We start from the raw sequence: 22268 nt of genomic DNA, 5'->3' as shown, positions 1-22268 counted from the left end.
TTAAAAAACAAAAAAAACATTTATTTAATGCGGCCGTATCAGCTCACACACATCGGTCTGGAGTCACAATCACTCTTCAGTATTTACAGATAGGCACATTCACATTAGGCATCGAAGTCGACCACAGCGACGAGATCGCTGCCTCAAGTCCAGCAGGGAGGAGAAAAAAAAAAACCTGTCCACGATCCCATTAACGTTTGAAATGTTGGAGTCTCTACTGGGGAAAATCGGAACCCGCGAGCCCTGTGGTGTAACCCCAAAGCATTTCTCTGTGGAACCTTCCAATTTGTGTAAAACTGCAAATGAAAACAAGTCTTGATAATGGTGAGTTTTAGCTCCATGACAGAAGAGGAAAAAAAGAAAGTAACTCGGAGATGTAACTTTTCCTTTACAGTGCACGCACCTCGTAACGGCTTGGAAGAGGGACTCTTATGAACAAGTGCTAAGTTTGCAATCTAAACGGATGCTTAGTGCTAATAAGAACAAAGAAATGTAAAAACAATCCGTCCTTTGCGGTGTCATGATCGTGCTCAGGATCCTTTAAGGGAGGCGGCGAGGCGTGGGACTGCAGCAGGTTCTTAATGAAAGAGGGCTGAGAAAAAACACAAAACAATACAAACTGAAAGAAATAAATATCAGTATTAAAGAATTCACCGGAGGTGAGATTTCATGTGGGAGATTTTCTTCCCCCCCCTCCGAAGCGTCTTCGAGGTCCCGTCCTTATGAACTGTCCGTCTCAGATATTTACACTTCAAAAAAAAAGCAACCCAATCTGGGCTTAGAATGCATATAATGCTACATGGCGTGAATGGAGGTTCCCACAGAGTCCCCTTAAGAAACGCAGCATGTCGGAAGGTTGCGTGTCCAACGGGAGTTCGAGATCTTTTACCGTCCGACTCCTGCCCCCCCGAGCTGAAGGCATCCTCTGTGATGCAGCGGTTTGGGCCTGAGAGCAGGGATGGTGAAGGAAGAGCAGCGCACGGGAGGAGCGATGGACCGAATCAGCCCAAATCAAAAGAGGTGGCGTCCGTTTTCTCTTGATTGACCTTGCAGTGCAACAGCTGAATCCACTTATTTTTACCTGACTGGATCCTTTTATTGGACTGTGCGAGTAAACGTGACCATTCCTGTGTTGAGAGGTTAGTTGTTCGAACCTTTTGTTTCTCTTTTTAAAGGGAAAAGGGAGATCTGATCAAGTCCCATCTGAAACTGGCGTCGAGTTACTGAGTATAGAACAAGGTGGCCGGCCTGAGCTTTGACGCTTCTGCACCTGTGCTTGGTGCCACCCACAACTGTTGACATTGGAGGGCAGATGCTGCAGGTGAGCGACCTCTTCAGGGGTGATGTAGTGCTAGTGAGCATGGGTGGGATTCGACCTCGAGTTCGAGGAGCCCGCTGGCTCATAGTTTTGTTTCAACTCCCAAAGCAAAGAAAGCAAGCGACTGGGACAGTTTCACTCTTTGGTTGTTGTAAAACTCAAGGACTGAGGACAGTGACCGGTATTTTGCAGGCTAGTTTCACAAGTTGGCTTCTAATCTTTCTGCTGGGATCGCTCTGTGACACCAGGTCTCACCCGACTGACGCTGCCAGAACTGAGCAGAGCAAATCGGACAATTTGGTGTTCAGCAGCCATGTCTCCATTATTACTTCAACAGTTTTCTTGTGTATCACCCTCATAACGGCTCTAGTTGCTCTCTGGGGGACCGAATGGAGGCATCAGATACTTCCATCAGGGCTGGTGAGCCTGAGGGTATCGCTGTCTGAGCTCATCCATAAAAATAATGTATCCAATTCTGGATTGAGTCACATTTATTGATTTGATTTTGTTTTACCTTAAAAAATATCCTGTCTTCTGATTCATTATATACACAAATTCATTCTGGTACCAGAGCTGAAAACGTTCAAAGTGCCTTGTCTCCTAATTTTCAAAAACAAAAAATATTTTTAAGCTTCTGCCAAAACTAGGACCTCAGGATTGGGGGCAGGAACCACATCACATTATAAATGCATTCCCTGAATAGGCTTTATCTGGCCCACCGTGTTTTCAGTTCACACATCGGGACATTTCCCCACCTCAAAAGGAAGAACCACCCCTGTTCTCTTCTGTAAGTCAAGTTTGGGCTGCTCTTCACCACTATGGTCATCGTCCCTTCGTAAGGACGCTCCTCAATGGGAGGGAACCAGCAACTGGGATTAAGGAGGGTGAGAAGCTAAAGACAGACGAGGAGCGAACACACACAAGGTTCCGGCGCCAGCAGCGGCGACTGTTATTCTCCTCCGTCCACGTCTTCCTCCGTGTAGTGTTTGTCCGTGTAAACATCCCTGACCAGGAGGACTTGGGTGAGGAGGTTCTCCAGAGCCTGTCTCTCCAGAGGAGTTGAAGTAAACCACAGCTGGCCATCAGGGTCACGAGCAGGATCTGGCTGGACGTAGAAAAGGTCAAGGCGATCACGCAATGAGGGCGGGCTGTGGGCACAGAAACAGAGGAAGAGTTGGGGAGATGAAGACATTTTGTGTGCTCCATAAACTTCAGTATTGTGAGAGTATGCCAAACAAAATGGAGCAGTTTGAAAGAAAATGGCCCGTTTTTCCTCTTAATTTCGTTTGGAAGTCCTCATCTTTCAGTCATCAACAGGGCAGTTCAGGATGTGAACAGCATGGAGTTATAATCACAGGACTCAAATACACAAATTTAGTGGAAAACAGGCGACAGCCTCCTTCGGAGTAGACAGAATTTCAAATATCAGAGGAAACGACTGCTGCAGTGACATATAGGGAACTCACCACTTTGATCTGTACAGATCATATAGGTGACATTCGTGCTTCTTAACTGGGCAGCGCACGGCGGAGCCTGCCGAGTCGCTGGGTTCTTGGTCCTCATCATCAACCTCCGACTTCCGCTTTCTTTTCCGAGACTCTGTTTGCACTGAAGGGACAAAGGATGTTACTCTTGACACACATTTGGTGCTTTTATGACATGATCTGAACAGCTACACAATTAACCCCACCACCTATAAAAGAGATCATGTGTAATTCACAGTCACTTTTACAGTAAAGGCCTCACCGTGGTCACCCTGAGAAATTGAAGGCACACTGATGCAGACTGTCGTCTCCTTAGTGACAGGATGGATGGTGTCAGGGCCGTAGACGTTGGCAAAAGAGAGGCGGAGATGTTGCTCCACCGTGCGCAGGCCAAAATATTTAGTGTTCAGGTAAACAAGGGAACGTAGCAACACGGCGGGACTCTGTTCCCCGAGCTGCCTGCTGCTCCACAGGCTCTGCTCCTCCACTCGACTCCACAGCAAGCCTGGAAGGAGCAGCAAATAACCAGAATGTAAAATACAGACGATGTACAAGTAACACTCGTCACAACAAGTAGTCCACCTTGAGAATGTCTTCAAAATAAGCAAAGGGGACCAGATGAAAACACTACCTTTTGGAATTTATTTTATCTGTGCGCGTTGATAGTGTCCTCATATGATATTACAGTGCAATCACAAAGCATCAGAATGTGAACAGCATTAAAGTTCTAATCATTGGACACTGAGAACGAGCACCTCAAATTGGAACTAAATACATTTTCACGTGAAATGCTGAGCTGAAAACTGATTATTTTACTTATGTTTACACATTTGTTCCATTTAGACTATCATAATCTAGAGTATTATTGTGTAAAATGTCAAAATCAGACAGTACTGACCATCAGGGAGCACACTGGGCTGCCAATCCTTCAGAACCTTGTTAAGTTCCTCTCCAAACTGCTGGTAGCACGAGTCACTGAACAGGTCATCCTTCCGGCCTTTGGTGTGGAGATGCTTAGAAAGATACACACCACAATTAAAAAATAAAATAAAAGTTTTACACATAAGTTATCAAGATGAGGTGGTCCTTTGAAATCAACCATCAGTGTCCTCATATTTAGATGATCATCACCGTTATTCAGGATGTGAACAGCAATGAATTATAATCACTGGACATACAAATCTATAGATACACCGTTAAGCATTAAATAAATACATTACAAATCTTAAGTTGCCACAAAATACTGCATACGGTCATTTCACCAGAGAAATTCAGCAGATTCAAAACGGGTTCTAAATCGATGTAATATCAATCAAAATGCACAGAAATGAGTGATTGCTTACATCACACAATGTCTTATAGAAATAAAAAACAATTCTCACATTTTACACTCGGATAATACACATGCCAGGAAGCTTTGAAAGATCCTGTTCCCCGCTCCGCTGCCATGCTGCACTGACTCACATGGGGAAGAATGTGCACCAGTAATATCTGTCCTACTGGAAACACTTATCTGCTTTTAGTTCCTACCGTAAAAAAAGGCTCCAGGCTGGAGAAAAGGCCGCCCAACAAGACGAATTATACTAAGATTTATAATCCAAGTAATTATGAATAAAAAAAACAATTATAATAATTATGAAAACATAATTTCCATTACCATTGTACTAATTTTAAGGATGCCTAAGAACACTGATACAGAATGACCTCATTGTATAGATCACGTACAGTGCAAGTGTACAAACGTGGGATTGTGGTAATTATCCAGGATAAAAGCTTTTAATAAACCGAGTTAATAAACCGTTACTGCGACAGTGTGACTGACATCTCTAATAAAAGCTCTAATTTCTACACCTGAGCTGAGCTCTCAGGCTGGTTACTAACCTGCTGAATTCCAAGACAGAGGTAAAAGATGCTGTCGGGTGAATAGCGCTCTCCATTCGGCCTGCACACCTCCCTTACAAACTGTGACAGGCCTTCATTCAGCTCCTCCGGACTCAGGGACAGAAGATTACTTTTCACCCGGACTGCAGAGAGGACACCACACATCAGCTGCCATTAGCAAACACGTCCAGAAACATGCAGACACCTTCTACGTTTACAGATATGTTTTTAACTGGCTTGGTAAATTACCGGGTTTGGAGCCATCCTCATCTTTGGTGTCTTCAGTTTTTTCAGAAGAAGACAGCACCCAACGTTTCCAGGCATAGATGCCGTAGCGAGCTTTGAGAGGCAGTGAGCGCTTCACCGATGGCCCCTCCGATGAGATCTGGGCAGAGCTCTGCTCAACTGCCTGCCTCTTGTTCCCCTGCAGTGCACAATCATCACTTACTACACAGTAAAATTGGCCAATACATTTTTAATTTTTATTGGCATACTTGTTTTCTGGGCTGTGGTCGAGGTACCGGCTCCTCTTCCTCCTCCTCTTGCTCCTTCGACTCTGCCAGGACTGGAGGCAGAGAGAAGCTCATGTCTTCGTCCATTCCCTCCAGGACTGGAGCAGGCTCCAATGCTGAGACTAGAAAAACAAAACAAAAAACAACACCACCCCTTCAATTCATTTATGCTAATGCTTAAAGATGCTAATGACTCAGCATTCAGAGCTTTGTGTTCCAACTGGCTGAATCTTTTACAGATAGGAGGATAAAGGCTATTCTAATGCTACCACTCCTGCATCCTCACACAGCAGAGAATAGAACTCTTCCTGACTTATGAAGGAGCCATGAGTTTAGAACCTCAGTGGTTACCTTGAGGGAAGTCGGTCTCCAGATCCAGGTTAGGATCGTACTTCTCTTCCTCCTCCTCCTCCTCCTCCTCCTCCTCCGAGTTGTTGATGGAGGATTCCTGCTCTCTAACCTCTTTCTTAACCTTTATTGTCTCTACATCTGAAATGCACAGCCAGGTAGATATGGACTGAGATTTGAGTTTAGTCAGAGAACAAAGTATTTATATCAGAGACTGATTTTGTAGTTTCAGATGTTTCCATTAAATTATGACATCTTAAAAACCAAAGATAATAAAACACTAGAAGAAACCCTAGTCACACGATTGTACCTTCTTTCTGCTCCTCTTTGAGTGTTTGAGGCACACGCTGCAGCTCAGGGGTCACGTTGTTTTTCAGCTCATTGATGCTTTCAATAATCTGCTCTGCCCCCTGCAGGGTCGTAGGCAGAAACACAGGCACAGGCACCTGGACAGAGCTTCTGGGTCAGTAATCAGGCAGGTTTATTAGTATCCTGCGTTCATGAGCACGTCTTACCGGTATAGGCAGAGACACTGGAGTGGGAGTGACCTGGGAGTACATATTCATGGGCATTGGGATGAAGACGGGGACAGGTATGGGAACAGGAACATACTCCCTCTTAATGCCATCATCTACATCTAAGGAGACAAATATCGCAGATCAGGAAAAGCTGGACGAAAGGGAAGTGTTCATGTTGTATCCACACAGCTATTTGTGGTTTCTAATGTGATCATCACATAAGTGTGACATTAAAACACTCTAAGAAATCAGTTTCAGCTATTTATACCTGTCTGTAAATGTTTACTCTGCATGTGTGGTTTGCAGTAAGTAGCTTTGGTCAGGGTGAGCGGCTTGCAGAGAACTGCCTTGTTCTTCACATCTCTCATCAGACCACCAGCGTACGCCATTGAACCCTGGTTCACCAGCTGCAACAGCAAAAAATAAATAAAAAATACAGCCAGTTAAATCCAACATAGATTAAAAATAATCAAGAGTTCAAAGAAAACTACGATAAATCATCACCTACCCCAAATTTGGGTGCTTGCAACTCAACCCCTACAAAAGAGAAAATATATACACAATAATATGAATATAGATAAAAGTATCACACCTTATTACAACATTAGTGAATCTAATTATTAGAATGTAACAATCAGGGTTGATTACAGCAATAAAAATAGAATGCACTTCTGATTCCTGATATTTGTTTTCATCTGCAGACACACAGTTGGTACCTATGCTGGAGTTCTCAGGGCCTTTCTGCGTGACCATGATGGGCTCGTTCTGCTGGCAGTAGAACTTCAACAGACAATCTTGGTCACAGAACTGTTTCATCTCTGCTCTCCACATCACAGACTCTGTCAGGTTTCCCTGAACCTTACAACAGTCGCATCTCGCCGCCTAGTGGCCAGAAAAGGGACGGTTTCACACCCACCATTAAACGCTTATCTGGAGCGTCTTTAAAAATGATGCAGAGGTGAAGAAGATACCTTGTAGAACCAGTCGTGGAACTTCTTGGCACAGGTCTCGCTGCAGAAGTCGCGAGTCGTGCCTCCGAACTGTCGGGTGATGCTTTTCTTACAGAGCTGGTTACAGTGGTTACAGCTTACACACTTCAGACCCAACCTCTTGATAAAATCCTGCTTAAACAACAACTTACATCCTGGGGGGGGAGAAAAAAGTGGAAATGTCTTAAAGGAGAGATGATAGCGTGGCACAAATCCTACAACCATGCAACACAAGAACCATCTCTGCGCTGCGACAGATTAGAACCTTCGCTGCAGAACGGCCTCTTGACTCCTGAGAACTTGACCGTCTCATGCAGCGTCCTTTCTTCTTGGCAGTACTCGCAGAACGTCACAATGCAGTGAAGCTTCTTGTAGTCCTCACAGCAAACCTTACTGCAGAACTGATACATCTTATCCTGAAGGGAAACATATTTAGACTCACTGAAGGTGGCCCTTTAAATTAAAATACAAGACTGCAGAGCAAATCGGATCCAGTTGGCTTACATTATAGGAGGACTGTGATTTCCCAATCAAACCAGGTAACAAAAACATAAAAACAGCTATTTTTGCAGCTACAGAACAGTTAAAGGGCAACGCGGAATAAGTACCGTATTTTCTGGACTATATGTCGCACCAGCCAAAAAATGCATGATAAAGAAGAAAAATAGATATATAAGTCGCACTGGACTATAAGTCGCATTTTGGGGGAAAATTTATTTGGTAAAATCTGAGACCAAAAACATACATTGAAAGGCAATTAGCATGGATTAGCAATAGGGTTACGGTATGCTAACGTAACAAATTCAGCTACATGACCCACAACGAACTGAGTACGTGTCTGCTTTGTTAACGTAACATATTAACAGTTATTCAGATAACTATAGCATAAAGAACATCCGAGCAAGTTTACCAAACAATCAAGTCTAACTCCACAGACGCAGCATCGCTTCTTCTTCTGCATCACTGAAGGAACTCGTTCCTCGGGTACACACGCCTAGAGCGCCCTCTTGTGGTTGTCAGTGTGAATAACGAACATGTGAAATTCTGTAATAACGTATTTATTTAAGTTGCTCCAGAGTACGAGTCGCACCCCCTGACAAACTATGAAAAAAGTGCGACTTATAGTCCGGAAAATACGGGACAAGTCTTGGACGTTTCTACCTCTGTTCAGACTCCCGCTTGCCATTTTATTTTTTAACCATTGTGCATTTTAGCTACTTGCTTGAACAGAAAGGGTGGTCTCACCTCCCATTCCAAGGTTTCAGGTTTCAGACTGAAGGCTCCTCGGCAGTAGTTGCATTTCAGCTGAACTGTGTCGGCAGCAGTGGACAGGGGCAGCTGTCCGTTTGTGGCCGTTTGCAGGGTAGCGTTCTGGGGAAAATAAAGAAAAACGTGACGCACAGCCCTCCAACACACGCGACATGTCTTCTGTGCTTCCATAAGCTCTCAATATGTAAATGTGGCAGCAGACAAAACAGAGTTTTCAGGAAAGTGCTGAAAATAACAAGGTATTATATTCTATGTGATTATTAAAGAGCGGCTGTGTCTTTAATTTTTGCAGACCTGCATGTTTTTTTAAATAAAGAGTCTAACCTGGAACTTGGTCACACACTGCGAGCTGCAGAAGTTGAGGACATTTCCCTCTGGTAACGTGGCCTGGTACTGCGGTAATGAATTCCTCTTACAGAAGTGACACGTAGGCTCTGTGGCTACACACACAGATATCGAAATGTAAAGATCAGAAAAGAAAGTATTTACAAAATTAAAGTTCTTTAAAACAACAGCAAGGCAGAGCTGAACATTCATGTAATAGTTTTATTAATTTATAATAATGAAACCTTTAAGAGATGGAAAATGGAGTTTATTTTTTATTTCAAGTTGATATAGATACAAAATTACATTTATAATTATCAATTATTGTTATTAACATTGGAGCTCTGAACCATTTTAATCTAGTTGGTGAGATGATTGACCAGGATAGACAAACCTGTTAGCAATAAACTGGACAAACAGGTAAAAAAACCCCAAAACAATACAAATCCAGACAGAGAATTGAATTAAATCTGACTGAATATCATTTTGCTTGTTTCACACTGCCTGTTGCTTCTGCTCAGACTCAACACTGCGATCACCAACTGTGAAACTTGAATTAAATCTCAGAATCGGGGCACAAATAAAGCCGGTGACAAATTAACAACGCAAAAAAATGAAAGCAGCAAAGCTTAGCGGGGAAGGTTGTGTCGTCTGGTTCCTTACCGACAAAGGAGGCCGTCGTCAATTTGCCCTTGTTCAAGCAGTTGACGGAGCAGAAGGAGCCCATCACGCCACCGACGCCCAGACCGTGCAGCACCTCTCCGGTCTTGATCAGTGTTTTACATGTCTGGCATGTTGCAAGTTTGCTGTGCGCCTGTGACAACAAAGGTGATGGGGAAAAACCCAAAACTAATCCGTTAGTTAAATCCCACACCGTCAGTAAAGGTTCGTCGTTTATTAGGGGATGAATGACAACTAAACATGCCGGACTCTTCCAAAGAGGCCTCGCAGTTTAATCTATATATTAGTGCTGTCCACTTTGGGTTGCTAAGGAACAAAATCAATTCAGACAAGTAATTTCTGGTTTGGACAGGACGGCAGGCCTCATACTGCCATTAGAATCACTATCAGTTTTTTAGAGATAGGAAATCAAATACAGTTAGAAAAAAACATCATGACTTAATGGATTAAAGGTAGAATTTCTCTCAGTTTTCAGCATATATGTATGTATATATACGTGTATGTATGTATGTATGTATGTATGTATGTATGTGTGTATGTATGTATGGCTTTGGTTTAATAGTAACCAATTCACATGTGATTTAGTAAGCAGCTTGTTCTTTATATTTGACCCTACGATGGGATATAAATGGGCATTTATGTGCTGTCCTAGACTTTTACTTCAGACGGAGCTAAATCAGAACACCAAAACAAATCCAAAGTATGGTCCAATCAGGGCCTTCAATACCTGTTTGAAGTCCCTGATGCAGTTCTGGCAACAGAAACGTTTCTGTTGGCCATCAACTAACAGGAAGTGGTTGGCCGACGGTCGGCTGGGCAGGTAGTCGCCGCACTGCTCGCAGCAGTTCATGATCAACCCGTTGGCCCTGCGGTAAACGTTGAAACAGGTGTCGCTGCAGATCTTATGAGTCACGGTCTTAAAGCTCACCTCGTGCCGGATCTGTTGGCAAAAAGTACAGATTTGAGTCTTAAAGCTTGTCGCAGCAGAAGACTGCCTATCGAAGTAGCCTTTCTCCAGCCCGGACTGACCTCCGTCAGCTTCCCGCAGACAGTACATTTGGTTTTGAGGCTTGATTTGGGGGGGTTCTGCTTGTTTTCATATGCACCTAGACAGCCTGTGCTGCAGAACTCCTGGAAAGACTCGCTGGAGTCCACCTGCGCCACGATGGTTCCTTTCATGTTTGTGATGTCCCTGAGAACAGACGCACACAGGTTAACACTGAACACAGCTTTGGGCCAGGTCAGCACATGGCGACACCTCGGGGACTCACTTTTTACACATGGTGCAGCTCTTCTTGGGGGCGGGTTTGTGTGAGAAGGCAGACAGGCAGGTAGTGGAGCAGAACAGGTGTGTGGAACCTTTACGCTGGTAGGCTGTTTGACCTTTCTTCAAAGGTTTTTTACAGTTAGCACAGGTTACCTGAGAAGATCAAAGACATTAAGTGTTTTAATTAAACAAAGCCTGATAATGAAAACTTCCTGCAAAGCATAAGGAACAGTTAAACCATGAAACAGTTCTAATGAACTACACAGGACCTCAGTGAGCATTGAGGATCACCTTCACTGTCCTGGGCTGTGGCTGGGAGCCAGAGGAGGAATTAGAAGAGGAAGACTGGCCTGGAGGTTTGGGCAATGAGGTGGCTGGTGAGGGGGAGTCGACTCCTGTCTGTTTCAGGCTGCGCGGCACTGAAGCCGACTGGGAGATCCATGAATCTGGAAGGAAAGACGGCAGCATCTTAAAACACAGAACTACGATACATCAACAATGAATCCTCCAGTAGCCACTTTTAGAAGTTACAACAGCACCATCTAGAGTCCGTTTGATTAAATGTGTGCGTAAATGACAAGTTCAGCCTGTTCATGACAGCGATAGCCAGATTGTCAAATATTCAATTCCCGAATTGAGAGATAATTATAAAATACAAGCAGCTTAATTAGAAAGGGTTTGGGTGAGAGGCTGTTCATCAGATCAAATGTAATCCCTGGGGCACATCTTATATCGCTGTCAAATGCTAAAACACTGCCCTGTCCTGCAGCCACCAAAGCACCTGAGGAGGAATCGTGCTGTTCAGAATCGGGCTTCGTTTGTTTCCAGGGCGACTGAGCTTTTAACTGAAAGTGTGTTTTGGCTGAAAGTCCATAAAATAATCAACTCAAATGCAGTGGAAATAAAAGCAGGTTCTTGTATAAATGATGTTTATGCACATTTCTTATGCATCAATTTGTTACGGGTTGTGTATAACAGTCAGTAATACCCCAAACCATTTGTCCTAGGCTTGTTGTAATCCAACACTGGGATAATTTCCTCAGTGGAAGCACAGCAAATGTCTTACAGAATTAAATGGGCAACAGGGAAGTTCTTAAGAACAAATCTGGAAACTAAAACATGAAAATAAACACAAACATGTGAATTTTCTGCAGCGCGATTCGTCACCTGCTCTATTGTGAGACCCCATGTCTCCATTCTGAGCCAGCTGGCCCACTGGTCCTGAGCCCCGCCCAGGGTTGAAAGAAGCTGTCGGGCAGCCGGGTGAGGAGTCGGGATTCAGGCTGAAAGCATTACTGATCTGTAGCCCGTTCACCTCCGCTTGACCTTCACCTGCCTGGACAGCCATTGTTCCTTAAATTAGTTAAAGTCTTCCCAACAAGGTGTTAGCCAATAAAAAGACATATATCATGCTGCATGGACCCAACCTCCTCTACCGTGGGGCTGTTGGTACCGTATCAATGATAATTAACTGCCCCAAACAGCCATTATAGTAATCATTAAGCACAACAATAAATAGGATGATATTATGTTGGCGTTGAGGCTTACTGCTGCGTCCGCTGCACCTCCACCCTGCAGCGATGTGACAGAGGTGATCATCAGGTTCATGTCTGCCTGCTCGTCGTCTTCATGTGGTAGAGCATCTAGTGCCGAAGTGCTGAAGCTCTCTTTCTGGGCGCCGCCCAGCGTGGTGACACTGGCGATCCGGAGTTCCGAATCGGCCTCGGTGTTGCTGAGGGCACCTGGCGAGTGGGATGCGGACGAGCCCCCGGGGTGCGCCGGCGAAGCGAAGGATGCGTCTTTATCGGGGTCCTCCTCGTCGTCGATGACGATGGGCTCGGCTGTGGTTTGAGGTTTGGGTGCACTGGAAGACGCGGGAGAGCTGGGGTTTGTGGAAGGCACTGCGGCCGTGGACGTGTCCACGCCTGCCACGGCAGCAGCTGCTTCTAAGCAGTCTGTGCTGGGTGTGTCTTGAGGAGCTGTAGCAGAAGGTTCCTCCCCAACAAGAACCACATCATCATCATCATTGTCCTGTGTGCCACCCTCCTTTGGGGCACCATCCTCAGTCACCATGGAAACTGCCTCCTGATCCTCTTCTGATACGGGTGTGGGCTGTGGCTGGGGGGAAGGAGTGGCATCCATGGGCTCCACCTGCTCCCCTGCCTCCTCTGCTACGACAGGGTTTTGGTTCCCATCCATCACTAAGGCAACCACCTGGTAGCACAAACACAAGCAGATAGGAGATGAGGGGTATCGCCAGCACCACGAACAGTTTACATCACCACCAACTGTGGTGCAGGTGCTCCCAGACTCAAGTGGGAGACAAAAACCATCACTGCCCAACACTTTCTCTGTTAGCACTTCGTAAACCGTCTGTTGGTTGGTATTGGTGAGCAGTTATACATATATTACTCACCTTCGGGACTAAAGTTATACACCTGTCATTTACTGGGTATACAAGCTGCGTATTGCACAAGTTCAGGCTGATCTGCCCCCTTTGTTGCCCTGTTGGACAAGCGACTAATGGTGTTGGATGACTATGGAGGCGACATCTGCTAAATCAATTCATACTCTGCCTCAGAGACTCCTCAGACAGTACAATTAAAGACAAGCAAACACTTTGGGGATATTTAATATGCAGACAGGTGGGGTGGTGGTTAGTAACAGTCCCTCAAAAAAAACAATAACACAACAACAAAGGTTTGGATTCGGTAATGTCCTGCAAATTAGGTTGACTGGAGACTCTAAACTCCAAAATTTCACTATATCTTTGCCTTTCCACTTCATGGAGAAAGTATTTTGACAACGAATTCAGGATGATTGCCATTGCTGCCATCTAGACGACCTCAAATTCATTTTAATGGAGCACAATTTGCACATCCTGTGCAGTTTCAAAACGGTCACACAGAAGAAACTATTACCAGATACCAGATCTCAGACATGCCACACAGAGGTTAAAATCATGGTGGCGGTCTGCGTTTTGCAGGAGATGGATGACACCAAAGACGCTTTAATGGATGAATGTTGAACAACTGCTACGTGCCTGCCCAGCAACGGGGCCCATATTGCTCCTCCTCCAGGCTCCTCCTCATCAGGGCCTTCCCACTCCTCCTCCTCCTCCTCCTCCATCTCCAGCTCCATACCTAACGACCCAGAATTTTACTCCTCTTAACTGCTGTTGTTCACATTCAACATACATGTACGTCGGTCAAAAACGCTTCTTGCCTGTTGCCCTCGACAACCGGAGAAGCTACGCCTTGGTTGCCTGGCAACCACAATGCCCATCACCAAAGGGACTTGTTCTCTCTACAGCTGGGTGCCAACAGAATGATTTAGATATCAACCGTCCATCTTTTTGTGATTTCTGCAGACTGGGTGATCACGCAACATGAAATAAAAAAGGTAGGCGGCTTCAATGCCACGATCAGGACGAAAAATCTGAAATTTTACCACTTTCTGCTTTGATCTGCTTCTGTCAAAATATCCTTTTCATGTTAGCAGCGAGGAGGGGCTGTAAGCCACACATCACGCCGTTGCTGACAGCTGCAGCACAGACACAGATGCACGCACACTCTCGTGCAGACGAATCTTTGCTGCTTCGTGATGTTCAGGACCGAAAGACCTGCAGCCTGAAGAGACATGCAGGAAGTCAGGTTGCCACCTTGACAACAGCCATTTGGCGACGGCCATTTTGGCTCCAGCACTGTAGCGTCCAACGTGGACTGGAGCAGACTTCTCAACCAAACTCAGCAATCTCAGCAAATTAGATGCAAAATAAGATAAAACCGTTCATTCCTGGCACCAGCAATTGCAGAAGCAACATGATTCTTCAAGTTTTCCGTCACATGTGCGATGCAGCAACCCGAAGTGATCCATACACCGAACTCTTTACACAACCGCAGCACAAGGTGGTCACTATTCTGAACCAACTGTACCATTTAGCATTAAAAATACAAGTAAGATGTTCAATTATGAGAAAAAACAAAAATCTAAAATCTAAAACTGCAGAATGGGCTAAACTGAATAACAGATCTAGAAATAAAAGCCTTTTTTCAGGTGAATTTGAGGTAAACTGTCTCTTTAAGATTTGCTTGACTAAACACTGGGGCTGGTGAGATGCTCATGGTAACCATGTGACAGGAAGCACAAGCCAAACCAGTACAGCACTCAAGATCAATATGTTCCTGATTTCTGAAAACAGAAGATTCCAAACTATTCTTTACCTGACTGTCACATGTTTAACTCAAGACACAAAAAAGGACACATCTTTGAGGAACGTGACTTTAACGTGTCCGTGGGGTTACGTGGTGTCAAAGGATTGGGAGATGACCTATATTTACCCTTCTCCTCCCCCTGAGCCTCACATTCACAGAACCAAGCTGTGCTGCAAGATGCATCAAAGCTACCTCCGATGCTGCACCAATCAAGAGAATTCATGAGCAAAGAAAGTCAGTCAGGCTGAGGGAAGGAAAAAAAAATCCTCTGGTCTAGACTGGGTTCACACTGCAATGCAGAGCTGAGCGCCAGCCTGCACTCACGTGAAGAAGAGGGAGATGAAGGTCCGGCATTAATGAGCTCTGGCATATAACCTTGATCCCTACGTCAACACCAGGTGGACAGAGAGGTGGGCGGGGCTTCAGCGCCGCGCACAAGCGCCGCGCACGCACAACAGCTGCGCCAGATGATGCGCTGGGCCACATCATCACCTTTCCTGGCTGCTCCTAACGCTTTCCAACTGCCATCAGTTTGCGCACGCAGCTAAGTTGACATCATCCACCCCCCCCCCCCACCCACCCCCCCCTCCCGCAACTAACAAGGCGGAGGAACGCAGCCATTTGCGCCAGCTTCACATAGAGCCGCATAAATAGCACATTAAGCATCAAACGTCTGCAATTATGTAAGAATTATGTCACTGAAGTGATGCGTAATGCGCAGCCATCAGAACATCATCCAAACAGGCTGATGGGCAAATAAATAAACAAACAGAAAAAACAAACCAATGCCCTTTCCGGTTACCTGCCAGCTCAAGACGAAACTTGAACCCGCCTGTTCTGTGCTGCACACCACCGGGGAACACTATTCTGAAATGTTAGATCAAGAGAGGCGGCCTGTGCCCAGCTTTCAGGAGCCCCCCGGCGGTGCCCTTGATTAATAACACTAGCTGGAAGCTCAGTTGTATGACGAGGACCATCACCGCACCAAACCTGGTCCAGAATCAGCGCTGGGGCTGTGACTCGACATCATCCGTCCTTGCCTTCCCCCTTCCCAGCACATCTGAGCAACTGGACTATGGAGAGCATGTCCAAAACTTTGATCAAGAACAATAGCAGCAAGATGGAACAACGCTTCCAGAAATAGCGCAGGTAACTGGAGGCAGTACGCTGGCTTTCAAGTTGAGATCCAGAAGAAACGTGGTTCAGGGTGTTCCGTTCCCACCCTGCCCTTCCTGGCGCAAACAGCCATTGGATTAGCGGCGAATCGAGGGGAGGGGAGCACACTGCGCCGTTGTGGAAATGACACTAAAAATGGTCGCAAAACATTCGCGTCAGATAAAGGAAGCTTCGCCGAAACGTCGCACACGACGCGCAACGCGATACCCCACGGCAAACCGGCCGATCGAAACGTGCACTTTTACTTCCAACACCCACTTCTCAAGCTGTTCACTTTTACCACGCGTGCACAAGCCGGTGCCTCCAAATCGAACCCGGACACGCCACCGAAATCCCGATTTTCGCGATACCTGTGACGGTGGGGTTTTAATTGGAAAGTTACCCTGCACGTCCACCCTGGCGCAATCAGTGGCAGCTCCCGCAGCCACCGCTAGAGGCGCCCCAGCCCTATGACCACATGAACAGTCTACATTTGTGTCATGAGGTGGTAAACAACGCAGCTCAAATGTGGCCCCCCCATCCCGTTCAAGCGTCCTGGTGGACACCGTGACCCCAAAGCGAGGCACAGCCTCAAGATCTCCACAACCCGATAAAATGTGCACCCCCCCCTTCTCCACCTCCCCCAGGCGGAAAACAGCACTGCCTGACGTCCGCCATTAGGGAGCCAACTGAACAATACTGGAGACTAGAGGCGGCAGCAGCCACAGCACGCACAGAAAAGGGAGTCAAATCTGTTAAAATAACCGCTCATGCTTTCTTGCGTGTCTTTGCGTCGTATTTTGGCAACTGGGGGAATGTGCCCGAACAAAACCTGTGACCCACACAAGTTCTTCAAACTTTAACGAATTAGGCGTAAAATTGCAATGAAAAACGTCAGAGAAATTCGCTTACCGGAGTAGACCTCGGAACGGTGTAGCGCCACTTTTGTGCCTTGATATTAATCCCGGGGAGCGCATGCGCACAACGCCGAACTTTCCACTTTCCGCCCAAAGCTCGTCTACGAAGAAGACGTGTCACTTCGTACAGACGGAAAAAACAATTGTGCACGCACAGGCTCCGACTATGCCGTTTTAATTAGGTTAAAGTATATTGAAAAATGTTCTTAAAGCGATGTTAGTACAACGGGCTGGACCATTCCGTGTGTGCCGAAGGAAAACAACTTGGTGCAGTTATGGGACTAGCTATCCTTTTAGCTACCATCCAAGCTACCATCCAAACCACATGACCTTTAATAGTCATCAGTAGCCATTTTGGATATTTCATTTGGGAAATCAAGAGAACGTGCCTCATGTGCCCAACAAAGACTTTATTTGAAACAGAAAGCCAACAACCGAGAGGCTTGAAAATATGGTTGTAAGACTTTGGAATATGTCAAGTTTTTGTTGCACAGCGACTTATTTCCTTCTGAAAATTTTGAACTCATCAAAGGACAAAATGAGTATTTGCAGATCATATTAAAAGCATATAGTTTTTGTATGAATAAAAGCAGGACAGAACATCTCTTAAACAGAACAATCTTTAAAGAAAAGAAGTAAAGTATGCAATCTTGTATAATCTAAATTAATGAGAAATCTGGAGTTTTGTCAAAATGAGCTGTAGTTGCTGCTGATGTAACCAGTAGTTTTCAAAAAACTGAAGAACTATTTTATTTGTATTAAATAATAAAACCTGCCAATTCAAAGTGTTCTTTTTTGGGTGAACAGTTACAATTAGTCTATGTTCAGGATTTTATTATACTAAATACAAGTGCTGATAAAAGATCATTTTTAAAATTTTCACCTCATAATGATAAACACAGCAATGGAAATATGTTATCAGATGTACGATGCAATTAAAATGATTAGTGTCACCATTGAAATGTAAGATATCGACAACTGCAAATTTTAAGATGAAATCAGATTTATTTTGTTCACATCCAGTCTTATAATTAAATAATGCATCCTGATTAACAAGACACTATTCAAAGCTGTATAAACATGGTCTTTGCCAAAAACCTGCCGAAACACGAGCGGGAACTCCTCCGTTCCCTCCCAACTTTGATGCAACTGAAAGCAGCGACAGAGTGAAACATCTGTAATCTATTATACTCTCTACCGGCGTCCATTTTTCTTTTTTCCTCCTTTCTTGCGGCGCATGCGCAGTAGCAGCAATCAGGGGTTGCGTGGTCGGCAATTAAACTCTCCATTAAGATCGGCTAACCCTACTAACGTGTTTCGTAACTCGTCTCCATACGCGGAAACTGATAACACATTGTGATATAAGAAACATCAACCACCGAAGCACCAAAACACAGTGTTCTAAAGACCGCGGCTCGGGTCCAATCAGGAACAGGGATCCGGGTTGACGGAGTTCATGTTCTCGGCTCCTTCGGCGTTCCATTAAGTTCCCCTTTGCGTAATTTCAACCAGACGGAAGACCCAGAATACGCCTAATAATTCCACAGTCGTCATTAAGTACGAACACACACACACACACACACACACACACACACACACACACACACACACTACAGCAGAACTCTACAAACGAGAACGAGAGCTTTAAACTAAGTTGCAATTATTCTGATTCCATTACTGAACACTGCAGGTGGAGAATTTAAGGCAATTATTGGACTCTACACGATCGTGTGTAACAAAATAATGAAGATAAACAGTCGACCACATGCTTTAAATATGGCCGACCAGGTGCGATCCTTTAGTGCTCGTGACCTCCAGCACTGAAAATGTGCAAAAATACACACTTTAATGGTCCCAACAATTTAAATCTGACCTCACAATATGTCCAAGGTAATAATAAGGATTAAATGAGGGGCGTTTACTGTTCTGACGCAAACTAAACAGAAAGAAAGAGGAGAGACATAACGACCTTGGGGCGGTGATGGCTTTTCCTTTGGTGAAAAGGGTTTGGAGCAGGAACATTTAGAAACCATATTTGAACTCAGATTTTATAGGAAAAATTGGTGAAGACATTGGTGGTGATGGGGGGGTGTCACTGGTACAAGTCTACTTTCTGTTGTGGGAACAACAGCCTAAAAGAGCCTCCTCACATCATTCCATCCTGTTTTTGCACCACAGATATACGCTGCAAATGAAAGCAGGGGAAATTTGAAGTCAAAATGAGTAACCTCTGCATCGATCCTCTTACAGCCACTGTGGTTTACGTGGAATAGCCCCCAGATTGGTGCCGTTAAAGGAAAGATGGAGAACCTTTCCCCTCTGTGAGTTTAATAAAGCTTCCTCATCTGAAGAGAGAATCCCAGACCCATATTTTCTGCTGGTCCATTATTAATAGTCAATACATATTTCAACAAGAATAACCATTTCGTGAGATGATTTTTTGGCTTCCTTTCCAGTTGGAGGTACTACCAGACGTCACACAAGTTCCACGTCCCAGCGTCTGGGCACATGGATGTGGAATCCATCGATATCCCATCGGCTTTGTTGGAGCAATCCTACAGCTAAAATGCTCCAAAGGAACGTCACTTTTGAGTTCATTTAACAAAATGACACAATGGCACAATTTACAATGGCTACACAATCCGTCTCAGATGGCAGGAACTTGTGAAGTGTGCATACATCCTTTTTAGGACCTTTGTTGCACCAGTAGACCACATATATGTGCAATGTACAGAGAGAATGGGCAAAAGAAAGCACAATGAACCATAGCGCTCAGGAAGACGCCATTACACAGACTAGCATTAAAACCTTTAGTGACGTCACAGACCACATGCACGCTTCGTCCACATCTCGCTTAGCTCGGCGTTTATCCGTCTTTTACTGTTCAGAGGTGAGAACTAGGTACACCTGAGAACCAGTCCTGAAGAAACCAGTTGTTGTGACTGTAGTGTCGTTCATGTCGTTGAAGAAAGGAAAAAAACTGTTTCACCAACTATCATATCATTCCAAGTCCCGCTGTTACCATGGAAACAACATAAAGACAATCGCCTGCAGTGGAACAGCAAACGCGAACGATGCCAAAATAGCGTTCGCTAAAGAAACCAACTGTGGGAATCGTAGTTCCTTTACCTCCAGAAATAAAGATCTTGTAAGACTACCTTTTATTTATTTACTGAACCACTTTTCTTTTAACAAAGAATATATTTCTGCTAGCCAGCAACCGAGTAGCTGTTTATCGTAGATGCAAGCTTACAAGAAATTGATAGAGCAACTATCTAAAAAGTTAATGAAATATTTAGATAGGGAACCTATATCCATCAAAAAAAGGATGGAAAGCCCATAATAACAAATACTTTTCCTCTCTTTATGTCAGAAATTATCTACCTTCTAACCTGCGCACCACAGACAATTTCAGAGCCTACAACAAAATGTTGGTCTGGTTCCGGGTCCAGATAAGATGACTCTCATTGAAAGTTCGCTCTCTTTCCATGCGATACCATCGGTTGATGGGATGGAAGTCTCCTCCAAGAACCAGCACCTTTTTGATTGCTTCTAACAACCGTTGCAACAATGGGGAGTGAATATAAATATACACATGAGAGTGTCGCAACTCTTTACTGTACATGCAAAGGGCATCTTTATAAAATTTAATTCGCCCAAACTTACTAGAAAGAGTGGGCTTTCGTGATACCGCGGCAGATGATGCTGGGACCTCTTGTCCACAATAACTGCCATCAGAGAAGGAAATGAAAGCGACATGAAATGGAAGACAAATGATCTTAAATTATTATAAGCTTCTGAGCATTGGAATATCAATATCAATCCAAGTCCAAAATTCAGGAGCGAAGACTCAAATAGAAAACAACCCTACCCACCAAGGAGCCTAAATAAATAAAATAAGTTATTCAATTAACTTAAAAAACATTGTAATACATTCTCACATCTATGTTTTATGAGTTTAACTGCACCGTAATAGGTGAGGAACAATCAGGACCCTGAAACCGCCTTACCCAAGGCTGCCCGATTAATTGCCTGAGTAAATAACATGACCGTGTATTTATGGTGAAGGTCAACGCGTTCCACATGCAGCTGGGGACGCTGCAGCCTGGTTTGCTGTGCAACTATTCAGCTGGAACGGCAGGGGGCGCTGTGCACGGTTCGCTGTGCAACTTCCCTTTGACTTAATTAAAAGGGTTTGAGGTTAAAAAACAACACTCATAATTCATCGATCGTAGAAAAAAATCTATCAGAAAAGACCCAATGAACGAGCAATAACAGTCAAGATATTCCATTTTTGGTTTGGCTGAAATGACCAGCGTCTGTGTTTACTGTAAACTGATAGCGAAAGAATGTAGATCACCTCGACCAAAACGATTAAATTCAATTTACTTCATAAAAAAATTAAGTAAAGTCGGAAAATCGACGACCGGATATTATGTCGTCGGGCGAACCAATCGCGGCTGCCAATTGCTGGGAGTTGCGGGACGCGTCCGCAGATGACGCAATAGCCCCGCAAGCTGCGGACACGCAGAGACATAAAGTTGCCTAAACACTGTATTTATCCAGGGTTAGAAGAGCTAAAATACTAAATACGTGTAATGGGCCTGGGCTTTGAAGACTGTTCACGTCCCACGAACCGCGGCTCTTTTTACAGTCGACGTCAGATGGTTTTCCAACACGCAACGAGCGGTTTGTTTACGTGAAGAAAAGCGGATATTTCTGGGAAATTAGCGGAAAATACAAAGTATCTTGAAGTTTTGGGCACATAACAACGCGCCAATCCAATGAGTTCAAACCGGATGTAAGAGAGAGCCAAATGAAACTGATCAAAAGAAAACAACAATCGTATAAGCGTTGTGACGTTACCTCCGGTTCTGACGAAAGACGGGTCCCGGTCCTCGGAACCGCGTTGGGCTTTAGTTTGGTGCGTTCAAAGTGTTCTTTCAGCGGTTTAGTCTTCCTTAGACCCTTCCGCGTCTTTTTTACCGGAGCTGGCTGCGCTTTTCTTGGGTAGAAATCATCAGGGTCGAAGTGGACGCTGCAGACTTTGTGGTCTCCGCGCTTCACCTCCTCGGCCGCGGTACCGGGCTCCATCTGCAGGGCCACCAGCCATCGCTTCAGCAACTCCTCATCCGCGACAGGAACTCTGTGGAAGCTCAATGAACGGAGAGTGACCGGTGTAATTTTGTTGGGGCAATTTGGAAACGAACAAAACCGACCCGGCATTGTGTCTGTCCGAATAATTAACAGCCCAATTAACTGCACTAGGGGGCAAAACGCCTCAGATTTGACGTTCCTTTGTTGGTAGAATAAACGGGAGCGCTTCGGACTACCTGTAAACACGCCGAGCGCCTCCGCGTGATTCTCGCGCAACTTCGCGAGACTTTGTAT

General features: G+C 44.9%; 1 protein-coding gene across 4 annotated transcripts; it reads right to left on the bottom strand.

Annotated features, from left to right (window-relative positions):
• On the bottom strand, nucleotides 1-22223 carry zmym2 (zinc finger, MYM-type 2). Of its 4 annotated transcripts, none has more exons than XM_057052659.1 (25): nucleotides 21744-22223; nucleotides 12140-12805; nucleotides 11759-11927; nucleotides 10883-11037; nucleotides 10596-10744; nucleotides 10354-10516; nucleotides 10253-10264; nucleotides 9307-9457; nucleotides 8644-8759; nucleotides 8296-8421; nucleotides 7316-7466; nucleotides 7033-7205; nucleotides 6778-6943; nucleotides 6570-6598; nucleotides 6330-6468; nucleotides 6059-6180; nucleotides 5854-5989; nucleotides 5547-5684; nucleotides 5178-5317; nucleotides 4933-5107; nucleotides 4684-4826; nucleotides 3701-3815; nucleotides 3065-3307; nucleotides 2785-2926; nucleotides 1-2466 (listed from the first exon to the last, which is right to left on the bottom strand). In XM_057052659.1, exons 1-25 carry the CDS (start codon nucleotides 22101-22103, stop codon nucleotides 2268-2270), a joined length of 4278 nt encoding a protein of 1425 aa, XP_056908639.1. In that variant the 5' UTR covers nucleotides 22104-22223; the 3' UTR covers nucleotides 1-2267. The 4 variants fall into 4 exon arrangements, with proteins under 4 accessions (XP_056908639.1, XP_056908634.1, XP_056908647.1 ...); XM_057052654.1 differs by having other exon boundaries at nucleotides 10052-10264; nucleotides 21744-22222; XM_057052667.1 differs by lacking the exon at nucleotides 21744-22223 and adding an exon at nucleotides 16873-17026 and having other exon boundaries at nucleotides 10052-10264.
• Between the last annotated feature and the right edge of the window lie 45 nt (nucleotides 22224-22268).

This window comes from Takifugu flavidus, chromosome 1 (genome assembly GCF_003711565.1).
Source record: "Takifugu flavidus isolate HTHZ2018 chromosome 1, ASM371156v2, whole genome shotgun sequence".
NCBI classification, from domain to species: domain Eukaryota; kingdom Metazoa; phylum Chordata; class Actinopteri; order Tetraodontiformes; family Tetraodontidae; genus Takifugu; species Takifugu flavidus.
The sequence above is the reverse complement of the archived record's forward strand: the minus strand, read 5'-3'. Positions and strand labels throughout refer to the sequence as shown.